The sequence below is a fragment of the Meleagris gallopavo genome, chromosome 2 (genome assembly GCF_905368555.1).
Source record: "Meleagris gallopavo chromosome 2, MGAL_WU_HG_1.1, whole genome shotgun sequence".
In the NCBI taxonomy this organism is placed as follows: Eukaryota; Metazoa; Chordata; class Aves; order Galliformes; family Phasianidae; genus Meleagris; species Meleagris gallopavo.
The window spans coordinates 84,482,520-84,506,197 of record NC_139405.1 but is presented as its reverse complement, the minus strand read 5'-3'; the positions used below and the strand labels follow the sequence as shown (position 1 = coordinate 84,506,197).

The 23,678-nt window shown below is 36.0% G+C and overlaps 1 protein-coding gene across 1 annotated transcript in view; it reads right to left on the bottom strand.

Annotated features, from left to right (window-relative positions):
• Positions 1-23,678, bottom strand: part of EYS (EGF-like photoreceptor maintenance factor) — a 765,389-nt gene that overhangs the window by 244,898 nt on the left and 496,813 nt on the right. The window contains exon 34 of the mRNA XM_085217834.1: positions 10,793-10,943. Coding sequence (XP_085073960.1) covers positions 10,793-10,943 — 151 coding nt within the window. The remainder of the gene's footprint in view (positions 1-10,792; positions 10,944-23,678) is intronic.

The window sequence follows — 23,678 nt, the reverse complement described above, 5'->3', positions numbered from 1 at the left end:
CATGCATCCAAAACTGGCAAAGAAATATCTAATATCTCATACATTCATTTTTGAATCAATGGGATCAAGCAAGACAGTATATTACCACTATATAATAACCAGAATTAGAGTATCAAATTAGATTGAAAAGTCAGTTTTAACATAATTCTATTACATTTCTCTTCTTATCTGGAAATTTTTCTTTTTTAAATCAAAAATTCATGTTCAAAATAAACAAATAACATTACATAGTTAGGTAAATATGCTACAAAAAACACAGTATGAACAATTTGTTTGCTCTTCAATATAACTCCTCCATGATCCAACTACTAAGCTATTATTTCTTTTGAAAAGAAGTAATTGCCTTTGGAAAAATACTTAAATTCTAAAGAGACGTACTCAAACAACAAGAAAATGATAACCACTTAATGGTAGAAAAATAAACACTGGAATATCATGATGCCAGAGTAAAAATCATTTAAAGTGTGGGATGTGTCAGAACCAACACAGTATAAATAAGGCAGTCAAGTAAATATATCTACAAGTCAGTAGCGCAGATCCTTTTGCACAGAAATTTCATGCAGAACTAAAAACACAGAATTAAAGCTATATAATATAGTAACTAGCCCAGATGATGATAGAGCTTGTTAAATACTGAAAGAATTTAGAAAGGCTAAGCTAGAGAACACAGAAATAACAGCACACTTTAATTACTCCCAAGCACTCTGATTACAAATCACAAGATATGATGCAGGGAGTACATTTTTAGATGTTGTTAATAATGGCTTCTTGAAAATATTAGAGAAACCACAAGAAAAGAAATAATTCTTGATTTTGCATTAAGCCTGGACTACATAGGATCTGTTACAGTACATAACCATCAAAATACCTTGCAAAAACAACAACCAACATTTCAATACTGACTATATTGTAAACAGTGTTCTTCTGGGAGAAAAACACACATAAAAAATCCACCAAAAATAGTTTTACTGCAACAGAGAGATGTTAGCTAGGATAAAAATAACAGGAACAGATAACGAGTAGAATGCTTGCAAATCAGAGCAAAACACCTGCATAGAGTTCAGATAACTCTATACACTCCTGTCAGTAAATAAATAAATAAATGGAGCATTATTTTAAAACAAGGAGTTTGAGTGATAAAATAGAATAATTAGAAGGACTATGAGAGGATATCTCCTTTGCCAAAAGAACAGTGGATGATATAAGGCCTTGAAAGTTGAATAAAAAAACTACATATTTTCAGAAAGATGCTAGAATACAACTCATGTTAAGAAAAAAAAAAAAAAAAAAAAGCACATAAATACTTTCAACAGTGTTAAAAATAGGAAGCCTGGAATTTTTCAAAGGTGGTACGTAACTACTAACTTAAATGATGAGATTTAGTATCAAAATGCTGGAAGGCTGCAAAATACAATACCAGTAAGTTAAAACGAACAGTGAAAGGACAAAAAGATTGAAATTAAGAGCCATCAAGTCTATATTTCACTGGAGGCAATTTCCTAAGAGTAATAATGAAGAATGTAAGTAGCAAAATCTGGGAATAAAATGGCATAAAGAATCTCTGTAATTCTGTAAAAGGAAGCTGTGCTTTCCAGTCATTAGAATGCCTTGAACACATTAATGGTCACATATCAGAAGGTCATTGGATCAACATGGCTAATTTGATTTCCAAAAATGTTATGACATGGTTTCCCACCAAAAGTTTTTGAAGAAAATTAATAGTCATGAGAAATAATAAAAAAAACAGGTCTTTTGGACTAATAAGCAGGCTAAAAGAAAGGAAACAAAAATTACAAACAGATCGGTTTACACACTGTATAGTTACCACCAAATGAATTCAGTGCTGCTAAACAAATTATCTGTGAATGTAGGAAGTATTGAGGTAAACAAGCTTGATGATCACAACAAAACAGAACAGTCAAAAGAGTAGGATCTCCCTGTACAGGATTGCAAAATCATCTTTGTTGGAGAGACAGACTACTGATTTTCAGGGATATAAGTAATTGTATGAAAACACAGCATGCAAATCATGTCTTCTCAACCTAAAGACAAGATGAGCAGGGGTGAATGTGAATCAATAATGTGAGCAGTCAAAAAAACAATGAATGATATGTAAAAAATGAATATTTTATAATGTGACAAATATTCACTTAGTCTCTCCCCATGTATTTATATTCAAGCATAGAAATACATAAAATAGCTTGCAGAAGCTTTTAATTAGCATAAGCATTTGGATGGTGCAAAGACAGATCCACAAGATACCTTAAGCAGGACTTTGGAATTAAAATCTTCATCAGGATCTAAGGCTGTCATGTCAGGATACAAAGAGAAATCAGACAACCTTTAGGTTGTAGCATGCATTTCCAACCAGCAAATACACTGAAAAAAGCCTTTCGGAATACTGTAAACTCAAACATGACAACAGAGCTGATTTAGAAGAAATATAACAGAAGTACAGAAAATCAAAATCAAAAGTATTATTACAAGGACAAGTATTTAATATATTTTCTGGAAAAACACATGGACTGAAATTGATGAGGAGCAGCTCGTGGTATCAGTGGTTCACCACTGACAACTCAAGAAGATATTGTAGAGGGGCTAATGCTGTTTGCTCTCTTTCTGTATCACAGCCAAACTTCAAACTCAAGGTGCAGTGAAATACAGGTGCAGAATCACTACAAGCTGTGCACATTCCACTATACCTTGAGTGAAGATTAATGCCAGGCAATTAGCTCCCACACAGCATATTCTGAGTTCCAGATTAAACTCATGGGGCAGATGATGCTTTAAATTATAAATGAAGTATGAAATAACATTTGAACAACTGTCAAACAGATTTCTGATCTAAGAAAAAAGAAAGAAAAAATGAAGAAAAAAGAAAAAAAACAAAATCAACCAACTAGTGAACCCAAACCACTATAACCGGTGCACAGGTCTCCTTATACTCACTGATAAAAAAAATAAAAATAAATTGAAAGGATCATTTTTAAATAGAGGGGACTGTATGAACAAATCGTTTAATCTGACTAGTCATCAGTATATCAAAATCTTGCAAAAATAAAAGGTTTTTGCAAGTCATATGATTCTTAATTATTAAGTATGAAAATTTCAGATGTGCTGTACACCAATAGAAAATTTCTGGAGATTTGAGATATGGTCCCTGCAATATTTCAATCAAGCCACTCGTGTTTTTACACTATCACACACAGCTGCAGAAGGCTATGGTCCAGTATGTGCTGGTAATCTCATGGAAGATGGATGCTCTTTATTGTTGGCTTCTCCAGGAATCTTCTCAAGCTGAACTCTGCAGCCCAGAAGTCATTAATTGGGTCAAAACCACTAATGACATCTTTACTTCACTCACAACCAATGACTACTGTAGCAGCTTACTAAAGTACCATATAAATATAACATTATTATAAACTCTTCTGTAACAGTTAACGTCAGAGCCCTGTTCTGTAGCTTTATCAGATAAGGTGAATGCCAGATAATCAAACCTGAATACCATGCACAGATTGTACTAAATTCTCCCACTGCTTTGCAATACTCTGGCAAGGGAAATGGGTCATAAACTATGTCTAACTAGGCAGTTACAGAGGGTTCGCTGTTGTTTCGGTCTGCGGAAGCACAGCAGCTGTAATATACAACAAACTGTCTTCAGATCATTCCAAATTATAGGCCTGATTCTGTATTTTGTAACACCTGCTTTACAATGCCTCTGTCTTCACTGAATGACATTGAACTCAGTGGATGAATAAAACAGTTGCAACTGAAGAGAGATAACGTTACACATTCCAGCAAACACTAGTAAAACATCTTAATTATTTATATAATCTATAAATCTATACTATTTATATCTTCCGAAGAATATTCTGAAACTAGATGGATAGTGTTATATCAAAATATAATTGTGATACCACACCATCTCATGTAAATGCAGAACTGCAAATTTTCTACCTATGTCTTCAAAACAAAGAATCATAGAATGCCTTGGGTTGGAAGGGACCTCAAGGATCATCAAGCTCCAAACCCCCTGCCACAGGCAGGGCCACCCATATCTAATATTAGACCAGGCTGCCCAGGACTCCATCTAACCTGGCCTTGAACGTCTTCAGGGCATCCACAGCATCTCAAGGCAGCCTGTTCCAGCACCTCACCACTCTCTTGGTAAAGAACATTCCCCCCCTGTCTCAAGGACACCCAGGTATGCACCAGTAGTCTAATCAAGAGAATCTGAATGTAGAATCATCTCTATTTCGTCTTAGTTACAACAACGAAACACTATGATACTGAGCATATCACTCAATTATCTGCTGCATTTCCCAGATGGTAATATGGAGATACCAGTGCTTGTATATATTTGTGCATGCTTTCTACATAATCTTTTATCCTAATTTTATTTAGAAAATTATTCTCCTGGTACTGAAGCTTCCCTTTCTTCTGAAACTTCTCCGTTTGAATATTTGCAAAGTATAATTAGGGAGATTTGTTTGTGTTGAAAAGGAATACGAACATGTAATGACATTTCTCATTCCCAATACTAAAATACTATTAAGTCTAGAAATATAAATTACTGCAGCAATCATAGCAGCAGAAATAACATTATTAGTGCAATCAACTACTGCTGGAGGTATTTGAAAACAATCTGTAATTTCCCGTCAATTGTACCAATCTTATCTTTTCTGCAGAACAACAAGCTATTGTAAACAATTAATGATACTAAAGCTAGCATGAAATTAATTATTCTGAAACATGTCTTGGGAGTTCAAAATACATTTTTTTTTAAATTTCTGATTTCTAATTTCTCCTGTGTGTGTGTATGTTGGTTTATATTCTTCCATTATTGATTTTTATGTATTAGAAAACAAATATAAACAGCTTTCAAAAACAGAGATGAAGCTATTTACTGTTCAGTCGATTTATCTGTTTGCCTATTTGTTGTATGTGGCAAGTCTGAAATACACCCTTCATATCTGTTAAGTGAGAAATGGGATATAACTTTAAAATAAGTAATAAAGAAAACTGTCAAAGAATTGGAGGATTATTTTTGCTGCAAGAGACTGCAGGCCAAGATCTATGTCAGCCAGCGATTTGTAACATAGCTGTTTAGCTTTTCTTCTGATCACATTCATTTTACTACCCTCTCTCATACGAACCTACTAGACTTTACAAAGGAGAGTTTACAGAGAATAATAAAAACAATTTATTTCTTTGTATGAAACAGTTTACAGCACGTGAACTTGAATAAATTCATCCAAGATGTTTCAATGCATATACCTGCTACCTAGTTTTTCACCCATATCTGCAGATCCCCAACCTTTGATTCTCATTAAGTTTTTATTTTTATTTCTTTAATATGCTTGTTCTTTGGAAACATGGAATTGTTTTCTTCAGAATAGCTGGTATGATGTTATGTTACTGATTCTAGGAGGAAATGATGCTGATAACACAGCAATGTTTGTAGCCGCTGCTAAGTAGTATTGTAAGAGCCAGGGCCGCTTGCAGTGAAGGGCCCAAGGAGCTGGGAAGGATCAGGATTAGGATAGCTCACTTAAACTGCACAAAGGGATATTCCATATCATATGACATCATGCAGAAGGAGTTTTGAAGGCGCTGCGAGTTAATCATGCTCTCTTCTGCTGCTCAGGGGCTACCTTAGCATCAGCTAGGGCGTGGTGAGCAACTGCTTGTGGATTACTTGTTATATATATATCCACATGTGAGAATGTATATAACAAGTTATCTATCTATGTCATAACTATTATCCTTTTCTTTATTTTATCTCATCCCATGAGTTCTATGATTTTTTCCCCTCAATTCTCTCTCCCATCCCACTGGGAAGACAGGGAGTGAGCAAACAACTACATGGTGCTCAGCTACTTGCCGGGTTAAACCACAAGAGGAATATACAATCAGAGAACTATACCTGTGTTTCAGTTGCAGATGCCGACGTGCTCCTGTGTGAGGTAAGGCCAAGTCTGCCCTGTGCTGCACACAGCAGGTTCCACTGGGCTCCAGAGGCCCTAATGCAGGGCACAGCTGGGTCCTGCAGTCAAGACGGAGGCACCTCTGTGGACTGTGTTTGAAAAAGGGCCAAAATGCTGTACAGCAGTTCTGAGAGGGGAGGGTGGAAAAAGTCTAAGAAACAGCCCTGAAGAAATCAATCAATGAAGTTTCAAGAGAAGGGGTGCTCCAGACAGCGGAGCTAGAACTCCCCGGCAGGCCATGAAGCACCCTGCACTGCAGGAGGTGCATCTTTTCTGACCAGAAGGGCAGCCTGCAGAGCACTTCATCAGGGCTGGGGAAAAGAGCAAACAGGAAAAAGCAGCAGGAAGGAGCTGTTACAGCCTGACCAGAGCCCCCATTCCTCATCCCTTTGGGGTGGGGAGAATTGCAGGCATCAGAAAAGAAGCTGAGCCCAGGGAAAACGGTAAGGAATAGCCACTGCTCCCCCTCTGCCCACAGAGCCTTCCAACATGGAAGATAATCATATTGGTCAGGCACAGTTTTCTCTTGGTAAATCCTTGTTTGTTCCCAAGGACCTTTTTGTCCTTCATTTATTTCTGTAATTGTCTCAGGAACTGAGGTATGTTGTTGGCTTGATCAGCTCATTGTTACCCAAGTCCTGCTAGTGCTTTTAAAGATGAACATGATGTGGTATTTGTCTTTTTCCAGTGATCAGGGTCCTCATGTGGTTGCAGTAGTTCTTTCAGAGATGATAGAGAGTGGTCTTGCACAAGCCAGTGTCACAGGCTTGTAAGCATGGATCCGTGGTGCTTTCTGTATCCAGTTTACCTAAGTGCTCCATAACTCTGTCTTGCTCTGCTGCTGGCAGTGTTTTTCCCTTCCAACCATGACTACAAGGCTGTTGGTGATGTGGGAGGTCTGAGAGCTCCTAATTAATGAAAAAATCTATTAAGTGTTAGAACACTGCTTTCCTGGGTGCCACAAATGTTCTTTTAAAACATACTAGTGCCATGAGAGTAATATATCTGTTCTCTGCACTGTTATAATCTCTGCATTCCCAAGCCATGGCAGCAGTCAGAGAAATCAGTTGTATAAGGTTAGAAACAAAATTCAATCCTTGTTGATAGTGTGTAAAGACTTCTTTACCCTGATCAGTGGCAATATGCATAGCTGGTGCTAATCCAGACTTCTAGTCTAGAAGTATTATCTCTTTGTTTAGTGATATTTGTATTCAAAATAGCATATCCTAGGCAGAATACCAATCAGTTTCAGAACAGTCTCAAGACCTCTGTGAGAACACAGAAAAACAGTAACTTCTCAATAATTCTTGAAAGACCCTATGATTTCCCATCCAAACTTTCCAACAAATTCACCCTTAAAAAAAGAATCAAATGGTATCCCTTCACTAGTATGTAAGAACAAAAGAGAAAGCAGTCAAGGTAAGGGAAGGAATTTCACCTCATTTTTGGAAATGAAATCTTCAACTTTTTAAGACCGAAAGGCATGGAGTAATTTTTGCACCTTACCTTATATGTGGAGGGCATTCAGGCTTTAAGTAATACAAAACAATAAATAAGCCAACCAACCAACAAATAAATAAATATAAAAATGAAAAAGTGCACAGACATCCAAGAGGTAGTTAGGAAATCACAATACAGGAAATTATCAGAGGACACACCCTCACACCCTGAGGGCTGCAGAGATCATATCAAACTTCACTCTAAAAGAAAGTAAGAGGAGTCTCACATGGAAGTCAATAATGTAGTAGTATGGGCCTGTTACACTAATATGGATAAATACTGTGTCAACAGTTTTGACAATTGCAGATAGAAATTCCTGTTAGACAGGAACTGGCATCAATTACAATGATCAGCTGAAGTGTGAGATCTGAAGTTACTGTTCTCTACAACTTAGACAGTATTGGACAGTAGAGAGCCAACAGCAGAGTGAACTACTCCAGTGAGAGATTGAGCTCATCTAAAACAAGACAATGTATAATTAGGCAGATACCACAGATATCACAAGGGTCATTATGAGACTTGACTCAAAGAGCAGTCAGAGCATTTGCCAGGAAGAGCTGAGTCACAGCTGGAGCAGAAACCTCCCTTGAAGCAAACTGCAGGATCAAGGTCAAAACCAGACCTTTTCTATTTTGGGGATGATGAAGGTTTTACAATGAAACTGCCTGTGTCAAATCTGATAAGAACGAAACTTCCTGGAGTGGTTTTCTATTGCTGGGAATGAGCAGCCAAAATAAAGAGAATTTGGGCAGACTATTCTCAATTGTCTGACAAAAACTACAAGTATAGTCCTTATAGACCGTGTGTGACTAACACCTTGATGAGAAAGCCAAGAAAACACAATCTTAACCAAAGCTACAAAAAAGTAAACATTAGGAAAAATGAAACAGTAAGAAAAGATAAAAATGAACACAGAAACCACAAAGGAAAAAGGAAAATGAAGGAAAATAAATTGCATAGGTAATCAGAAGCAACAAGCAATGAACTGCAAAAAAGCTTCATGCAGAACCAGAGAGGCAACTGAGAGCCTAAGATACATTTTTACCCTTGGGAAATTTATATGAATAAATACTTTCCAAGTACTAACTGACGTAAAGTATCAATGGCTTTAGAACATGCACAATGCTATTATTACCTCTTCTGAATAAAAAAATTTAGACCATAACATTTCATCTATTAATCCTGCATTAAAAGTAGAAAAATCTATTGAACTATATATACTTAAAGAAAGGAAGCTCATCTTGATATGAGCCTGAGATACGTCCAAGCAATATGTTTTAGCAGTAAATTACCTGTAAGCCACTGTATTTTACTGTTATTTTAACTTGCATAAGGTAAAGCATTTGTTCTGGATTTTTTATTGAAATTGGCTGATAAGGAGCTATTTACTGTCTCAAACTTCCTCCTCTCACAGAATTAAAAATAACCCTCAAATAAATTGCTTCTTTACTTTCTTCTAAATACATTCCAGAGACTGAAATTCTAAGTTTTCATTGTTGTTTCTTTGGAAGATCCCTCAAAATATTAATCTTAGCCAAAATCATATAACTTTGAAAATACTGTTTTGGAATTTTTGTTAGTTTAGAATATTTATTGAAGGTGTATACCTCAATAATTTTATATACAACTCATACATAATAATATTCCATATATTTTAAAATATTCCATATATTATAATACAAATGGTTAGTTGATTATTAACATTTGAATTAAAGAAAAATGTTATACAATTGTAAATGCTGTTCTCTTAATGCCAGTATAAGATATTTAGAAGTACACTTTTGGATGAGTATTTTACAACTCACAAGAACATTTAAGTTATATTTCAACGACGTTGTCACTTCACTGGTTACTATGTAATTTACTACAAGGCAAAAGCAATCTAGACACATTACAAAAACAGCACGAAAATCGCATCTGTGCTTGAATTACTGTATTCACCTCATTACAAGATAACCTACTTTTACCAAAGAACAAAAAAGATAAAAAGGTTAAAACAATTGTCACAAAGTGAAGCCTACTCAAAGTATAGTTCAGAAAAATGAATTCTTGACTACATATATCCAGCTCTACGTGATCCTGCTATGCACTGGGAAAACAAAAACAGAGATTAACTTTGTTACAGTAATCACGTGATGACTATCCAAGATCACTGCTTGAATAAATGAGATCCAGACTATGCTGAACCAGCACTGTTTCGTGTATTCTAGGTTGTACAGAAAACAAAGACTCACAGAAGAATTTTGTTAAGCAATGGTGAACAACTTTACATTCCTGTAATACAGCTGGGAGATAAAACTAGGAGTTGAAATAATCCAGGTACCAACACTGACTTGGTTTATGTAATGAGAAAGTTGGGGCTTGTCTTGGGGCTCTATGACTAGAAAGGCCTCCGGCACCGTATGCCAACAATTTAATAATAAAAATCAATAAATACTTAGCACAGCTGTCCGTTGGTACAGAGGCATACTCCACATTGAGAGACCTGACAAGATGTAGATGGCTGAGCTGTCTGGGAAATGCTCTGTACAGGAACTATGCTGCCAGGCACTGGAATGGGTGTTTTGTTCCAATTTCAACTCGATTGCAGGGGCTGGGGCCTTGGTTTATGCGAGTGTGAAGAGCGTGAGTGCCATAGAACTAAAATTCACGTCTACATTCATTCTGCCCAGATTAGTAGTCACTCACTAGTGTCCATTATAGTGACTACCCTACTTGAAATTCCTCTGTAACAATAATTCAGTAGTAATCCACTTCTCTCCGGCCCTCAGTATGTCCCTGTATGTATTCTCATCACCATTTTCACAGCTACTTCTTCCCCACTTCTGTTCTAGTCTCACTGCATATTACATCACATGTTCACATATATCCGACTCGTACTACAAATATGGCTCCATATTTGCTGTTCCACAAGTTAGCGCTCTCTGTTCATTTTCAGATATGCCTTTCTGTGCAGGCGCAGGATAAAAGCACAGGTCCTCCTTGGATAGGAAATTCAGTGCTGTTAGACTTTCCACATAAAATGCAGCTAACAGGTATACTTCTAAATTTGCTCATATTTGTTCCCTAACTCTGTATACCCAAGGCAAATAGGATCGCAACTTGAATCATAATGCCATTTCTGTTCAGTTCACTTGCTGAAGATCCAGACACTAGCAAAACTCTAGGCATACCTTAGATGTAATCTCCAAAAGAGTGTAAGCAATTCTTATTTTTTGTATGATTTATATCTCTCCATTTATATTGTATTCATATGCCACTGTTGAAACATCAAACATCTTAAAGTAAATAATGATAAAAAATACCTGTTTTATTGCAGAAGAATAAGGCAAGCCACCAACAAATATGGATCCTGTTTCAAGCCCATATGAACTGGATAAGAAATTGCTAGGCATTCTTGTCTTTGCAGATATCTCCAGGATCAACATTTCTGCTTCACATGGTACCATGCTTTGCCTGCACAAATTTAGAAACAGGGACATTTTACCGATATATATACTTTGCATTACTGTTTATCTGACAAATTAATTAGGCTGTCTTGAGGTTTTGGTGAGATATAGTTTATTATCTTCATAGAGACTTATATAATGCTGTATTTGGATTTTTGATGAAAATAGCTATGATAACAAGTTTTTTAACTGTAACAGAGCAGTGCTTACAAAGATTGAAAGACTTTTCAGCTTTTTCGTGCTGTCCAGTCAGTGAGGAGCTAGAGGCACACAAGAAGGCTGGGATAGAACAGCACCAGGACAGGTGATCTAGACTGACCACAGGGATGTTCCATACAAATAGCATTACACTCAGCAAAACAAAAAACAAACGGGGAAAAAAAAAAAAAAGAAGGGAAGTACATTTATAATGATGGTATTTATCTTCCCAATAAACCATTACACTTGCCAAGCCCTGCTTTCCTGGGAGTGGCTGACCCTGCTAATAGACAAGCAGTGAATGAATTCCTTGTTTTGCCTTGCTTGTGTACACAGCTTTTGCTTTGCCTAGCAAGTTATCTTCATATCAGCCCACAAGTTCTTCCACTTTTACCTTCCCAATTTTCTACCCCATCTCATCTGGGGAGAGTGAGTGGGTGGCAACATGGTGCCGAGCTGCTTGCTGAGGTTAAGCGCCAACAGGATGTTACTAAAATCAATGAGGAAAGAAAATCAAACAAATAGCTGTTTCTGTTATTAAAGACTATAAACATAAAATAAGCTGTTTAACAAGCTGTAAGCTGGCGTGTCTTTGGAGTTTGAACTTCCATTAAAATGAAAACATATAGTAAATCTAAGCAGTGTAATTGCTAAAAAAGTCAAAATACATAGTGGTTGAATAAAAAAAGAAGTTAAACAACATTTCACAATATTAATAAGATTTTTTCATTTCACAGAAAGACATCTAATGAACTAAATTATTGTAGATATTCTCTCTTTCACCATACCAAAGAAGATAATTCAGAAAAGCAATTTAAAGTAAACTGCATTTTACAGAGAACAGACTTACTGTAATCTGTAATACATACTTTCGAAAGCATCATTTCGAAGACTGAGAAAAAATCATTTTGAAGACCGAGAACAAAAGAGCCTCCAAGGAGGGAAGTTCTTCCACCCTGTCCTCTCATTAAACAGGAGAGTTCTGGTAAAGCTCCGTGTCAAAAAAATCAGAGCTCAATCAGATGTATATGTAAAAATAATTCAAGTGCCTTTGTAGATGAGGTGTCTAAAAAAAATAACCTCTGTAAAAACAGTGTTTATCAGCCAAAGCTCTAAAAGTGTGTGTCATTTAGTTAGGATAGTATAGATAAAGTGTAAATTCAGTTTATCTTCGATAATGCCAAATCAGTTTCTGAAACTTAAACAAAAAGCATGGAAAGAAATTTATTCATTATCTTCTCTCAAATGATGTGTAAAGGCCTTCCCATATATAATCTGGCAAGGTTTCCTATCCTCTTCTATTGAGAAGATGGAGAATTCACATTAGCAAAATTTGTAAACAATTCTCTGTTTATTGTCTGCACAATTCTATTTTTGAGACACTTGTAGAGAAAAAAGCAATTGTGGTATTCCTTTTACCAGAAAGGACCATCTTTGCAGGCAAACAAAATAGTCCTTCTATCTTACAGCAAATAACTTCAGATGAAAAGCATCAAGTTTGCTTTGTTGATGAAATAAATGTATGAGAAATAAAAAGGGCTTTTAATTCCATGGGCTAAAAATCAACCTAAGGACTCATTGCTGAAATAAATAAAAAAAAAAATTCTCATCAATTTTTAGAAAGTTTTATGAAACTTGCTAATTAATAGCTAACCTACATGGTGAAAATGAAGAAATTGTACCCAAAACTGCAATCAAGGAGAGAATGTAATTCTGACATGTTTTGTAGACAAGCAAATACAGAATGTTCTATAGCACACAGCTTTCATTACTTGCTTACAATGGAATTTTGCTGATAAATGCACGTAATTTCATACATGCATTCTCAGTGGCTCTGTTTGTAACGATCAAGCTGTTTTTCCCATGGCTTAAACCCAGCGTGACATCTTGAATAAATTCATTCTGCAGCAGAAAGCTTTGGTGTGAGTTCTAAAGAAAAACATCAGTGAGTTTTAAATAACTACAATTTCTTCTGGGGCATAGTGTTTATCAATAAAGGGATAATAATAATATAATAATCTTTCTGAAATATTTTACATCAGATATTTTAATGAACCCTAATGCAGGATTGGAATGGAAGAGGGTTAGGAGGGGAACTGACAGGAAGAAGTTATTTCATTTTATTTTTTAAACTCATTTACAGATATGTAGAACAAAAAAAGCTCATCACCTAGCTTTTTTTTTTTTTTTTTTTCTTTTTTTAATTACAGTTTTTCCTCTACATATTTTGGGATGCTAACACTGTAATTGGTTACATGACCACATGGGTATTTCTATTGCACAAGGATTCTATTTAAAAATATAGTTCTTCTCATAGTAGCTTTGGATATATTTGTTAGCTTATATGATGGATTTGCAGAGGGATTTTTGTATGCAGATATAAACACACTTTGAAATTAATTTTCAGTACTCTATGTCAGAAAACAAGTTAATGCAATTCATTAGTGTGCGAGCTGCCTCGCCCTAAGCTTGTTAGAATGTCAGCCATGCACCTTTGATTGTGCTTGATTGAATCTAGCAAGGTCTGGCCAAATTAGAATAACAACCTAAAACCATTATTGTTGAGCATTTGCTGATGATACAATCACCGGGTCGCATATGCACTCTACCAAATTTCCATCAAGCTTTTAAAATATTTTTTTCTACAATCAGCATGTTGGGTTCTTTAAAGGTCAGGTAAGAAGATAGAGCTTTTTACATAATTATAAATATGGAAATGCACACAGCAACAATCAAGCACTTTTGCTTGGTAAGCTAGCAGTAATTGTGCCTCGGTCCAACCCAGCAGTAACAGTTCACAGATTTCTCAATTGTATTTACGTAAATACAATGATTAAACACAGGCCTATTACTTATAACACAAAGATAAGTTCTGTCTAAACAGTATTAAATCCATTGCCTGATACCTCTCAGTATGGAAAGATGGAAAGGTCAGATAATCATTTGATGACTATTGGGAAAAAGGTACTTAAACATCACAATAGCTGCATGAAATGCAAATTCTTTTGCATAATGTCTTTACTTGCTAATATTTGCCAGTGAAGATTAAATTACATGCTTGGGATTATCATAAAATGGTAAAAAGGTAATAAAACAAATGGAAGAAGAGGAGGAGGAAAAAGGGGGATGCCCACAAAAAATACTGTTTAGCTTTTTGATCTGTTTGTTTTTTTTTTTTTCCTGATAAGAAAGGTAAAGTTCTTGTTCTAGAAACAAGACTGAAACTCTCACCCGTCTAGCAATTTCACTTTGAATGTGATCAACAGTAAACAATTCACTAATTACTTCTAAAACACTTAGGATACAATCTTATCATTCAGCTCATTAAGCAAAAGTAACAGTGGATTTGCAAACATTTCTGTCAAATATGAGCTGGGAACTGCAAGAATGGAAGTTTTGTTATCAAATATTCTAAAAAAAAAGAAAAAAAGAGAATTTTCCCAATGTTGTTAAAGCTAACTGATAAAACTCAAAAACATATTTCATTATCATTTTGTTTTAACATTATAGATTTGCTATTCTGAAAAAAAATCAAAGCAAACTCCTGTTTCCCCCCAGCATTCCATAGGTCTCCCTGCAGCAGCCTGCATCAGGCACTACCACAGCCCTCCCCCCCTCACCCCACGGCTCGGGTTAAAGACACCCATCCTCTCCAGTAGCTGACATTTCTCCCAGTCCGCTGTGTTCAGAATCTCATGAGCTATAAATCCCAGAGAGATCTTCCTGGAAGTGGCACCTACAGTTTCCTGATGTGTCCATCAATTGGCAAGTTTTGGAAGTTTGTTTCTCATCATTGCCTCCAAGCTTGCTGTGTTAGGTCTATGTCTTGGCATATTTAGTTTCTGGCTTCTTCCTTTTGCTGCAGACTCCCAGCTGACAATGTCCCTGACCAGTTAACCTTGCTGGAATGAACATTCCCAAGCTCTCACATACCCTCATCAATTAGGATGAGTGGTCAGGTTTGGCTTCTATCGCTGCCTTCTTTATTACTTGTAGGTCAGCTTTAGGTCCTTGTCCCTCTCTTCTTATCTCTTGTGGTATTGAAAAAGATCCTTGACCAGATAACTTTGCAGGAGCTGTCACTCTCTTTCCACATACCATTACACTCACATTACCCCCAGTAAATTTATTTAGATAGGAAGCATCAGTTATTCTCAGAATCATTACATTTTCCCTGTGCAGTGAGATGCATCATTTCAGACTCCTCACATCTGTTGGCCCTGATTGTTCCCTTCTGAGGCATCAGGGTAACATGCTCTAATGTCGCAGATGAAACAATGAGTCAACAACATATATTTTTCTTGTTCCCTCTGACAGGAGACTTATTTCCTGGACCTGGGGCTGATTTCTTAATCTGGACTTGTAGAATGGACTAAGTAAATAAGAAAGGACAAAGAAACTAAAGATAAAGCATCAAGTAAATTGCTCTAACAGTGGGGAAGAGGGCAAGGTTTGGGGTGGGTTTGGTGGCTTGTTCTTCCCTCATATTCTAAGCAATGAACAAATACATAAACATAGTTCCCTTATTCTTTTCACTTTTATTAATTTATTTTAAAACATTTATTTATTTATTACTAAACTAAAAGTCTGCAATATGAGCTCAGGTCCTGACACTCAATTAGTCTCATTTTTTACCAACTTATCACTTTTCCTGTAAATGCTGCCACTCCTCTAGCTGTCACCTCCAATTCTGAGACTAAAAAAGCTCACTGCTTAGTGTAGCTCAGGAATCACTGTATTTCAAATGTTGCCTATATGTTCTACAAGAAGTCTTATATAGACGTGGTCTGAGGCCTGTCAGTTGGTCTCAAGTCCTGAGGATTGCTTTCAGATGATTTTATTTACCACTATAGACTTAGCTAGAAAAAAATATATATCTATTTCAATCTGTGACTATTTCTGTCTTGTATGATTTGATCTCTTTGATGGTCCTAAACTTTAACTTCTGAATGTTTTCTTGATGGCAGAGTTGTGCAAAGCTGTATTATATGATTTGTAACTAAGATGAAGTATGATTAAATGAGCTTTTGTCTTGCAGGTTACAAAACAACAGGTTGTATCAAACTAATTGGCTGTGTTAACTTGTTATTAACTGTTATTAGGAATAATTTGTTATAATTAAATCCATTGCATTCAATTGAATTATTAGAAATGCAGTTGCTTATTCTGCGTGGACCTGTACGTGTGGAATAAAAAAATCATGTAAAATATTCAGCTTTGATTTTCAGATAGTTTTTCATTCCAGATAAGCCTGTTTTTTTTTTTTAATGTTATATTGCATTATATTGATGCAAAATAAAATAAAAATATTTAACTATAAACAAATGTATTTTTTAACACTAAGAAGACAAAAGCTTCTACTGCCAAAACTTAAAAGTCAGCTACACAAAAGCTGTTGTTACAGTTACCATACATTTAGTATTTCATCCCCCTGTACTCAGTTCTGGTGAGGCTGCAGCCTTAGTACTGAGTTCAGTTATGGGCCTCTCACTCACAAAGACATTGAGGCCCTGGAGCGCATTCAGAAAAGGTCAGCGAAGCTTGTGAGGAGACCTGGAGCAGAAGTCTTATAAGGAGCAGCTGAGGGAACTGGGATTATAAAGTTTGGAGTAGAGGAGGCTCAGGGGAGACCTTACTGCCTTCTACAACTACCTGAAAGGAGGTTGTAGTGAGGTGGGGGTCAGCCTCTTCTCCTGCAGAACTTGTGATAGGATAAGAGGGAATGGCCTCAAGATGCACCAGAGGAGGTTCAGGTTGGATATTGAAAAATTTCATCTCTGAAAGAGTAGTCAGGTACTGGAATGAATTGACCAGTCAGATGTTCAAGAAATGTGCAGATTTAGCACTAAGGGTTTAATCGGCAATACTGGTGGCGGGTTGACAGTTTGACTAGATGGTGGTCTTTTCCAAACTTAACGATTCTATGATTCTACTATAAAAGACTGAGTAAGAAACTGACAGTCTCGTTAATAACAAACAAATTAAAACAAAAGCACGTTAAATGAAATATTTTGAATAAAAACACTTCCCATTATTCTTTACGAACGTTAGGTTTGTCATCATTGTACCAGTGTTATTTTCAACATTTTTTTTTTTTCTGAAAAATTGATCAGTGCAAATTTTCTAAGATGTGTATGCAAGGAGAAAGTCTACTTTCAGTATTCTAATTTTTTCAGAAACTGACAAGATCTGAATATACTTATTCCAGTTTCCTCTGTTATCATTTCTCCATTTCCACTATTCCTTCTTTGTCTGCAAAATCTGAGCTTTTGTTGAACAAATAAAGCACTTGTTGTAGAGACTTCGGAATGGGAAAGGACATTCTGAGAGGTCCAGTAATTCAGAAATAAATTATATTCTGAACGAGTATATCTATGTAACATTAGCAGCATAACAGCATGATATTTTTTCCTTAAAGAAAGCTTGGCTGTGAAAGTTAAGCTGCTCATTATAACAAGATAAGATTTAACCTAGCATTTTGGAAAAATGCTGAAAGGGCTGGGAACATGCATTGTAGATGTGGTGGAACCTGGGTCATCTCACTGGCACTTCCAGTCCAGGTATATTCTGACTGGCAGTTCAGGCAAAAGCTAAGTTCTAGCCTTTATTCCATGGGCATTCATATATTCCTTCTCTCTTCTTTGCAAGCAATTTGTATTAAGGAAATCACTCAGCTGAAAACAAATGAAAACAGAAATAGTATCTATTTTTAACTGGATCAGTTCTCTATATGAGCTTTGGTTACATAGCTAGGAAAGAAAGAAGAGAGAAAGAACAGAGCAGCTTAAACATGGAAAAAAACAAGTCTCCCTGAGGCCAGAAGTCTGTCTAGTGGGGGTTGGCATTGTCTGTCTTTCACTGAAGTCACATCCAAAAAGACATAAAAGGAGCTCACTCTTTAAAGATGTGCTTTGTTTAGAGCATAAAATAACCAGATTTTGAAAAGGTAACATTTTCAATAATGAAAATGTAGAACTAAGTGTGATAGATTAAATAAAGGGTTTGAAAGTAAATTTATTCTCTGACTTGAACAAATTCTTTGCTACATGTTGTTGGTGCTGAACAAACTTTTCTTTAACGATCTCACAAGGGTCATCTTAGCATTTGCTTCCTACATCAGATCCTGAGTTTTTTTTCAGTATTCTCCCAGTCTGTTGCTGCAGACTCCACAAGCTCCATTCTGTCCTTCAGGGAAACAAAGCTTATTTGCTTTCAGAAGAGGAGCAATCTCCCTCCCTCCAGATGACTTCAACTGAAAGTACATTGTGCAGGATAAAGTAGAAAGACAGCTCCCTTCTCACTAAGTAGAAGTGTTCCAGTGTATAGTATTCTCACAGCATTGTCTGAATAAACAAGCCAGATAGATTGCTTGTCCAACTTTCTCTGTATTCCTCTATTTTTTCAGGGAGAAAAAGATGGCTAGCATCACGTCTCAAATACTCATGCTGCCTCCTCAGTACAATGATTTTTATAAAACTTCTATGGCATATTTCTGGATACAATACGCAGGGCCTAACAGCACTTTTCTCGCAGTATGGAACTGGCTAATTAATTTTGTTTCTCCACACTCCGTGCTATCACTCAAGTAGCAAAACTTGAGATTTGTAGGGAAAAAAATACCTAGCAGGTTAAAAAAAAAAACAAAAAACACTTAAGTAAGAGTGAATTGGAGGTGTCTGCCACTGTGCACAGTTGATGATACATGACTAAGAGACATGGGGTTAGCAGGGCCCAAAGGGAATACTTATACATCTTCTTTCCAGTCTTTCAGAGAAGTATTGGATGGGGCTTGCCAGCTGGAATCATTTGGATATATAAATTCCTCAGTAGTAGTTTTATGTACTTGGTTTTAGGGATCCATGGTTTTAGGTAGAGATCACCATAGCGAGATGTATCTTAGGAAGATATTTAAGAACTGGAGGAGTTTGATTTAAATGAAGTCTACTTTCTGAACAAAATTCTGAACAAAATTCTGACATAGATGAGATCGAAATGTAGCTCCTTGGTGGTCAAATGAGTGACCCCTTCTAGCCTACAACTCCAAATCCAAGAAATGTTAGACATCTTATCTTAGGTAAAAACAGTAGCCTGTGATATCATATTCTGTATTCAAATGTTTATCCATGGAGGGGAAAAGTTTTATTAATTATCTTTAAATGTTACACTGTTTTTTATTTGTTTGTTTGTTTTGCATTTTTTTTTTTTTAAGTTCCCTTTGTGATATCTGATGTATATGCTCTTATTTTCATAATATGTACATAGAATCATAGAATGATTTGGGTTGCAAGGGACCTTTAAGATACCTACTTCCAGCTCCCTGCTATAGGCAGAGATACATCCCTTTAGACCAGGTTGCTCAAAGACCTATCCAGCTGGTCTTGAACGCTTCCAGAAAGGGGCATTCACAACCTCACCGAGCATCCTGTTGCTGTGTCTCACTACCCTCATAGTATTGTGTGTGTGTGTGTGTGTGTGTGTGTGTGTGTGTACACGACTACATATTATATAAAATATATTGGCACCATATGTAAAAAAAATGAGAACTTAAAATCATTGCATTTGTTTAGGAAGACAAAGGGAAGAGCACTTTTAAGTATATAAAAAGCTACTGAGCCTATGTATTATGCATGCTTTCTAAATAACTAGAATTATTCAAAAAAAGGATACTAGTATATTATTTTTATAAGTTATTTCAAATGTATAAAAGATGTCAATCAATGTCAAAATTACTTTATTTTGAAAATTATCAATTTGATTATCAATTTGGGCTTTTCTGAGAATGAGCAGTCTGGGAAATTAATAGCATGAAGAATGGAGTTGAGTTACTGTATTGATCACATCCAATGGAATAGGATTTAAATGTGCTTAAGCAGAGAACAACTTAAGGATATGTCCTCAGGATAAGCCTCTGGCAAATAAATAAATTGTTCAGAAAGTATCTCTGAAATACAGAGAATTTAGTGCTATGAAGTAATAAGAGAGGGTATGTTGTTTCTTTTTCTTCTGAAAAGAACAGTAGTAATAAAGTAAGGAAAAGAAAATTAGTTTCAGAACCTACAAATAAAAATACAGTTTTGTTTTTAATGATAATGAAACTTCAAAGAAAAAATGACAGCTTTAGTAAAGTAGCTCCACTAAAAGAGAAAAGCAAACAACAGAAAATAAAAACAAAACAAAAAATCCCAAATCCTAAAAACTAGTACTTTTAAAACACCAGAGATTAATAGAAGATAAGTTATTTGATACAATGTACAAAAACTCTAATTTCTGGAATTTGTACTAAAAAGTAATCTTCAGCAAAAAAAAAAACCAACAATGCTTACACAGCAAACTGGACAGGTAAAATTTCACTGTACACCTATTGCTTTCCTTAATATTTCTTCAGCAACATAAATCATCAGTACATTCTCAGCATTCAACCTATGCATAGACCACTTTGCTTATCTAAGTTTCTTATTCTTTAATTGTTCTGATGTTTTTAGTGAGATTTTGTATTTGTATATACATTGTAGCTAATCTCCAGCATCTAAAAATCATTATTTCTGTAGTGCTCTAAGTTATTAAAACAGGAGGATTAGGTTCTCGGCCAAAAAAGGAGTATAAATGTTTTTGATTGAACATTTATTCTTAAGAAGCACCATCACCTCCAAGTAGAAAGGTACTTTAAGCTACATTTAAATTATCTAGTATTTATGAGATAAAGTAATGAATAAAATTAGTCACAAGAGGGAATGTTATTTGCCCAACTTCCCTTCTCCTTATCTGTGAAAGGATTAAAATTAAATTAATTCACTTAATATACTGCTCAGGTATGTAGAATGAACTGGAAAAATACATAAACAGATATTCCGACTACTAATATTTCAAAACTTTCCTTGTTTAGAGGTTTCTGATTCATAGTTGTTTCCAATCTCACAGTTCATAAATCAGAATCTTCTTTGATTCTCTTGGTTCAAACAAACTTTGCCTGATAGTGATAGGACTAGGGGAATGGCTTTAAATAAAGGGGAGATTTAGATTAGATGTTAGAAAGAAATTATTTACAGAGAGTTATGAAATGCTGGAACAGACTGCTCAGAGAAGCTGTGGATGCACCATCCCTGGAGGCATTCAAGGCCAGGTTGGATGGGGTCCTGGGCAGTCTGATCTAGTGGGTGGCAACCCTAGCCATGGCAGAGGGGTTGGAACTGTATGATCTTTATGATCCTTCCAACTTAAGCTATCCAACTGTGATCACTATGTTCATATTTTTCACCTTATAAACTCAGATTTTGATCTAGCTATTGACATTTCAAAAATTTGTTTGTCTCTCCATCTACATCTCCCAGGGAGGTTGTGGATGCCCCATTCCTAGAGGTGTTCAAGGCCAAATTGGATGGAGCCCTGGGCAACTTGGTCTAGTATTAAATGGGGAGGTTGGTGGCCTTGCATGTGGCAGGGGGATTGGAGATTCATGATCCTCGAGGTCCCTTCCAACCCAGGCCATTCTGTGATTCTGTGATCTTAACTATACTCTCAATTCAGCTTTCTTTTTTTCCTTCCCATTGATTTAGCCTCTTTGTAATGAATACTGTACAACAGGGAGCAGATGTTATCTCATTAGGCATCAAGAAACAGTGAAATTTAGGAAACATTAAATCTCATTCTATTACCAGGTAATAAATCACACTCAAACTGGACTAAATATAATACACTAGATTTTTCCCAAGTAAGATCAGTGAGCTGGGATAAAATTAGAAATATGTCATATTTCATATACCCTAGTTTTTCTTTAAGTACTTTAGGAGGGCCTTCAAATCCAAGACCAGAAGTATTTTAGTACCCTCTCAGAGGTCCAAAAAGTTCTTAAACCTTTTGTGTCTGTAATAAATACAAATAAAGCTTAACTCTGTGTTTCATTAACTGTCTTGCAGCTAATGCAAGTCCACTGATGGCTTCTATGGAGGCCCAGAAAATGAAGAGCATGAGATTATCTTATACCAAGAATCATGAATCACCAAGGTTAAAAGAGACCTACAAGACCATCCAGTCAAACTGTCCGCCTATCACCAATAGTTCTCACTAAACCACGTCCCTCAACACAATGACTAAACGTTCCTTGAGCATCTTCAGAGTCAGTGAATCCACCACCTCCCTGGGCAGCCCATTCCAGTGCCTGACCATTCTTTCGGAGAGGAAGTACTTTCTAATTTCCAGCCTGAATCTCCCCTGGTGCAAATTGAAGCCATTCCCTCTAGTCCTATCACTAACTACACGAGAGAAGAGGCTAACACTCAGCTCACTACAATCTTCCTTCAGACAGAGAGAGTGATAAGGTCTCCCCTGTGCATCCTCTTCTCCAGACTAAACAGTCCCAGATCCCACAGCTGCACCTCATAAGGCCTTCATTGGTCTAGACATACTCAGGGCCTCAACATCCTCCTTGAAGGGAGAGGCCCAAAATTGAACACAGTATGTAGAAACGTATGCCTTACAGCATTAGCACACTTCTAGTATTAACAGCCATTGCTGTTAATAAATTATAGCTTACACTTATCAGTCAGTTGAAGAGGTGGCCAATTAAGTACGTTTCCATTAAGTATACTGCATTTACATGTACATGAAACAGCCATTGGATGATCTCTTCACCTATATATTGTTATGTTAGAATCAAGGTAAAATATTGGCATCTTTGAGATAATAAAAAAGTAGGAATTTACTATAAAAATAATTTAAAAAAAAACACATCCAAGAGGTATCCACAGATCAACATACTATGAAAGAGATATCTCTATCACTTTCTGCAGTTTTTTTCTACAAGTTTTATTTATTATCCACATATTTCACCAGCTCAGAAGCCCTAGGGAAAATCTGGGCTTTGTTGTATATTCTGAAGTATAACAAATACAGCATATTTTGCACCATATGGGTTATTTCAGGCCTTCACAAAAGCTATCAACAAACAAGTAAAGTACAAGCTCCAGAGAGAGCATATGTTGCATTATGGCATGATTAGAAAGACCTTTTACTGACTAGAAGAATAAGAAAACATCTTCATCTCAAAACCAAGATAATCAATCCCCCAAAGCCCTACAGATAATTAGTGAAAATTTCAAATTACGAACTTCATGAGAAAAATGCACCCTTTTCATATGATGTCTAGGCTGATGCAGCACCTAGACCAGTTTTCTAATCTTAATGGTCAGGGTCAATTAAAAAAAGAAATACAAATTTGATAGATTCATTTTAAAGAAAAGAAGTTTTATTGGTGACATCTACTGCATAATCAATTCATAAACTGCTAGCTTTGTTAAAGTCATTGCCAACTGTGATCTGAGATAAAAAGTAAATTTAATTTAACCAAGGATTTTATGATGCTATTATTATCGGTATGGAAATGGTTGTTGTTCCAATGGAGCATTAGAACAAACATGTAAACTTTCCAATGCTCGAGTCTTTTTAACATTTTCTTCCCTCTATAAGGCCTGCAAAAATCTAATCCCTGTGCGATATTGTCCATACCCAGACTTTCAATATTGCGTTATCAATTCACTTGTAACAAAAT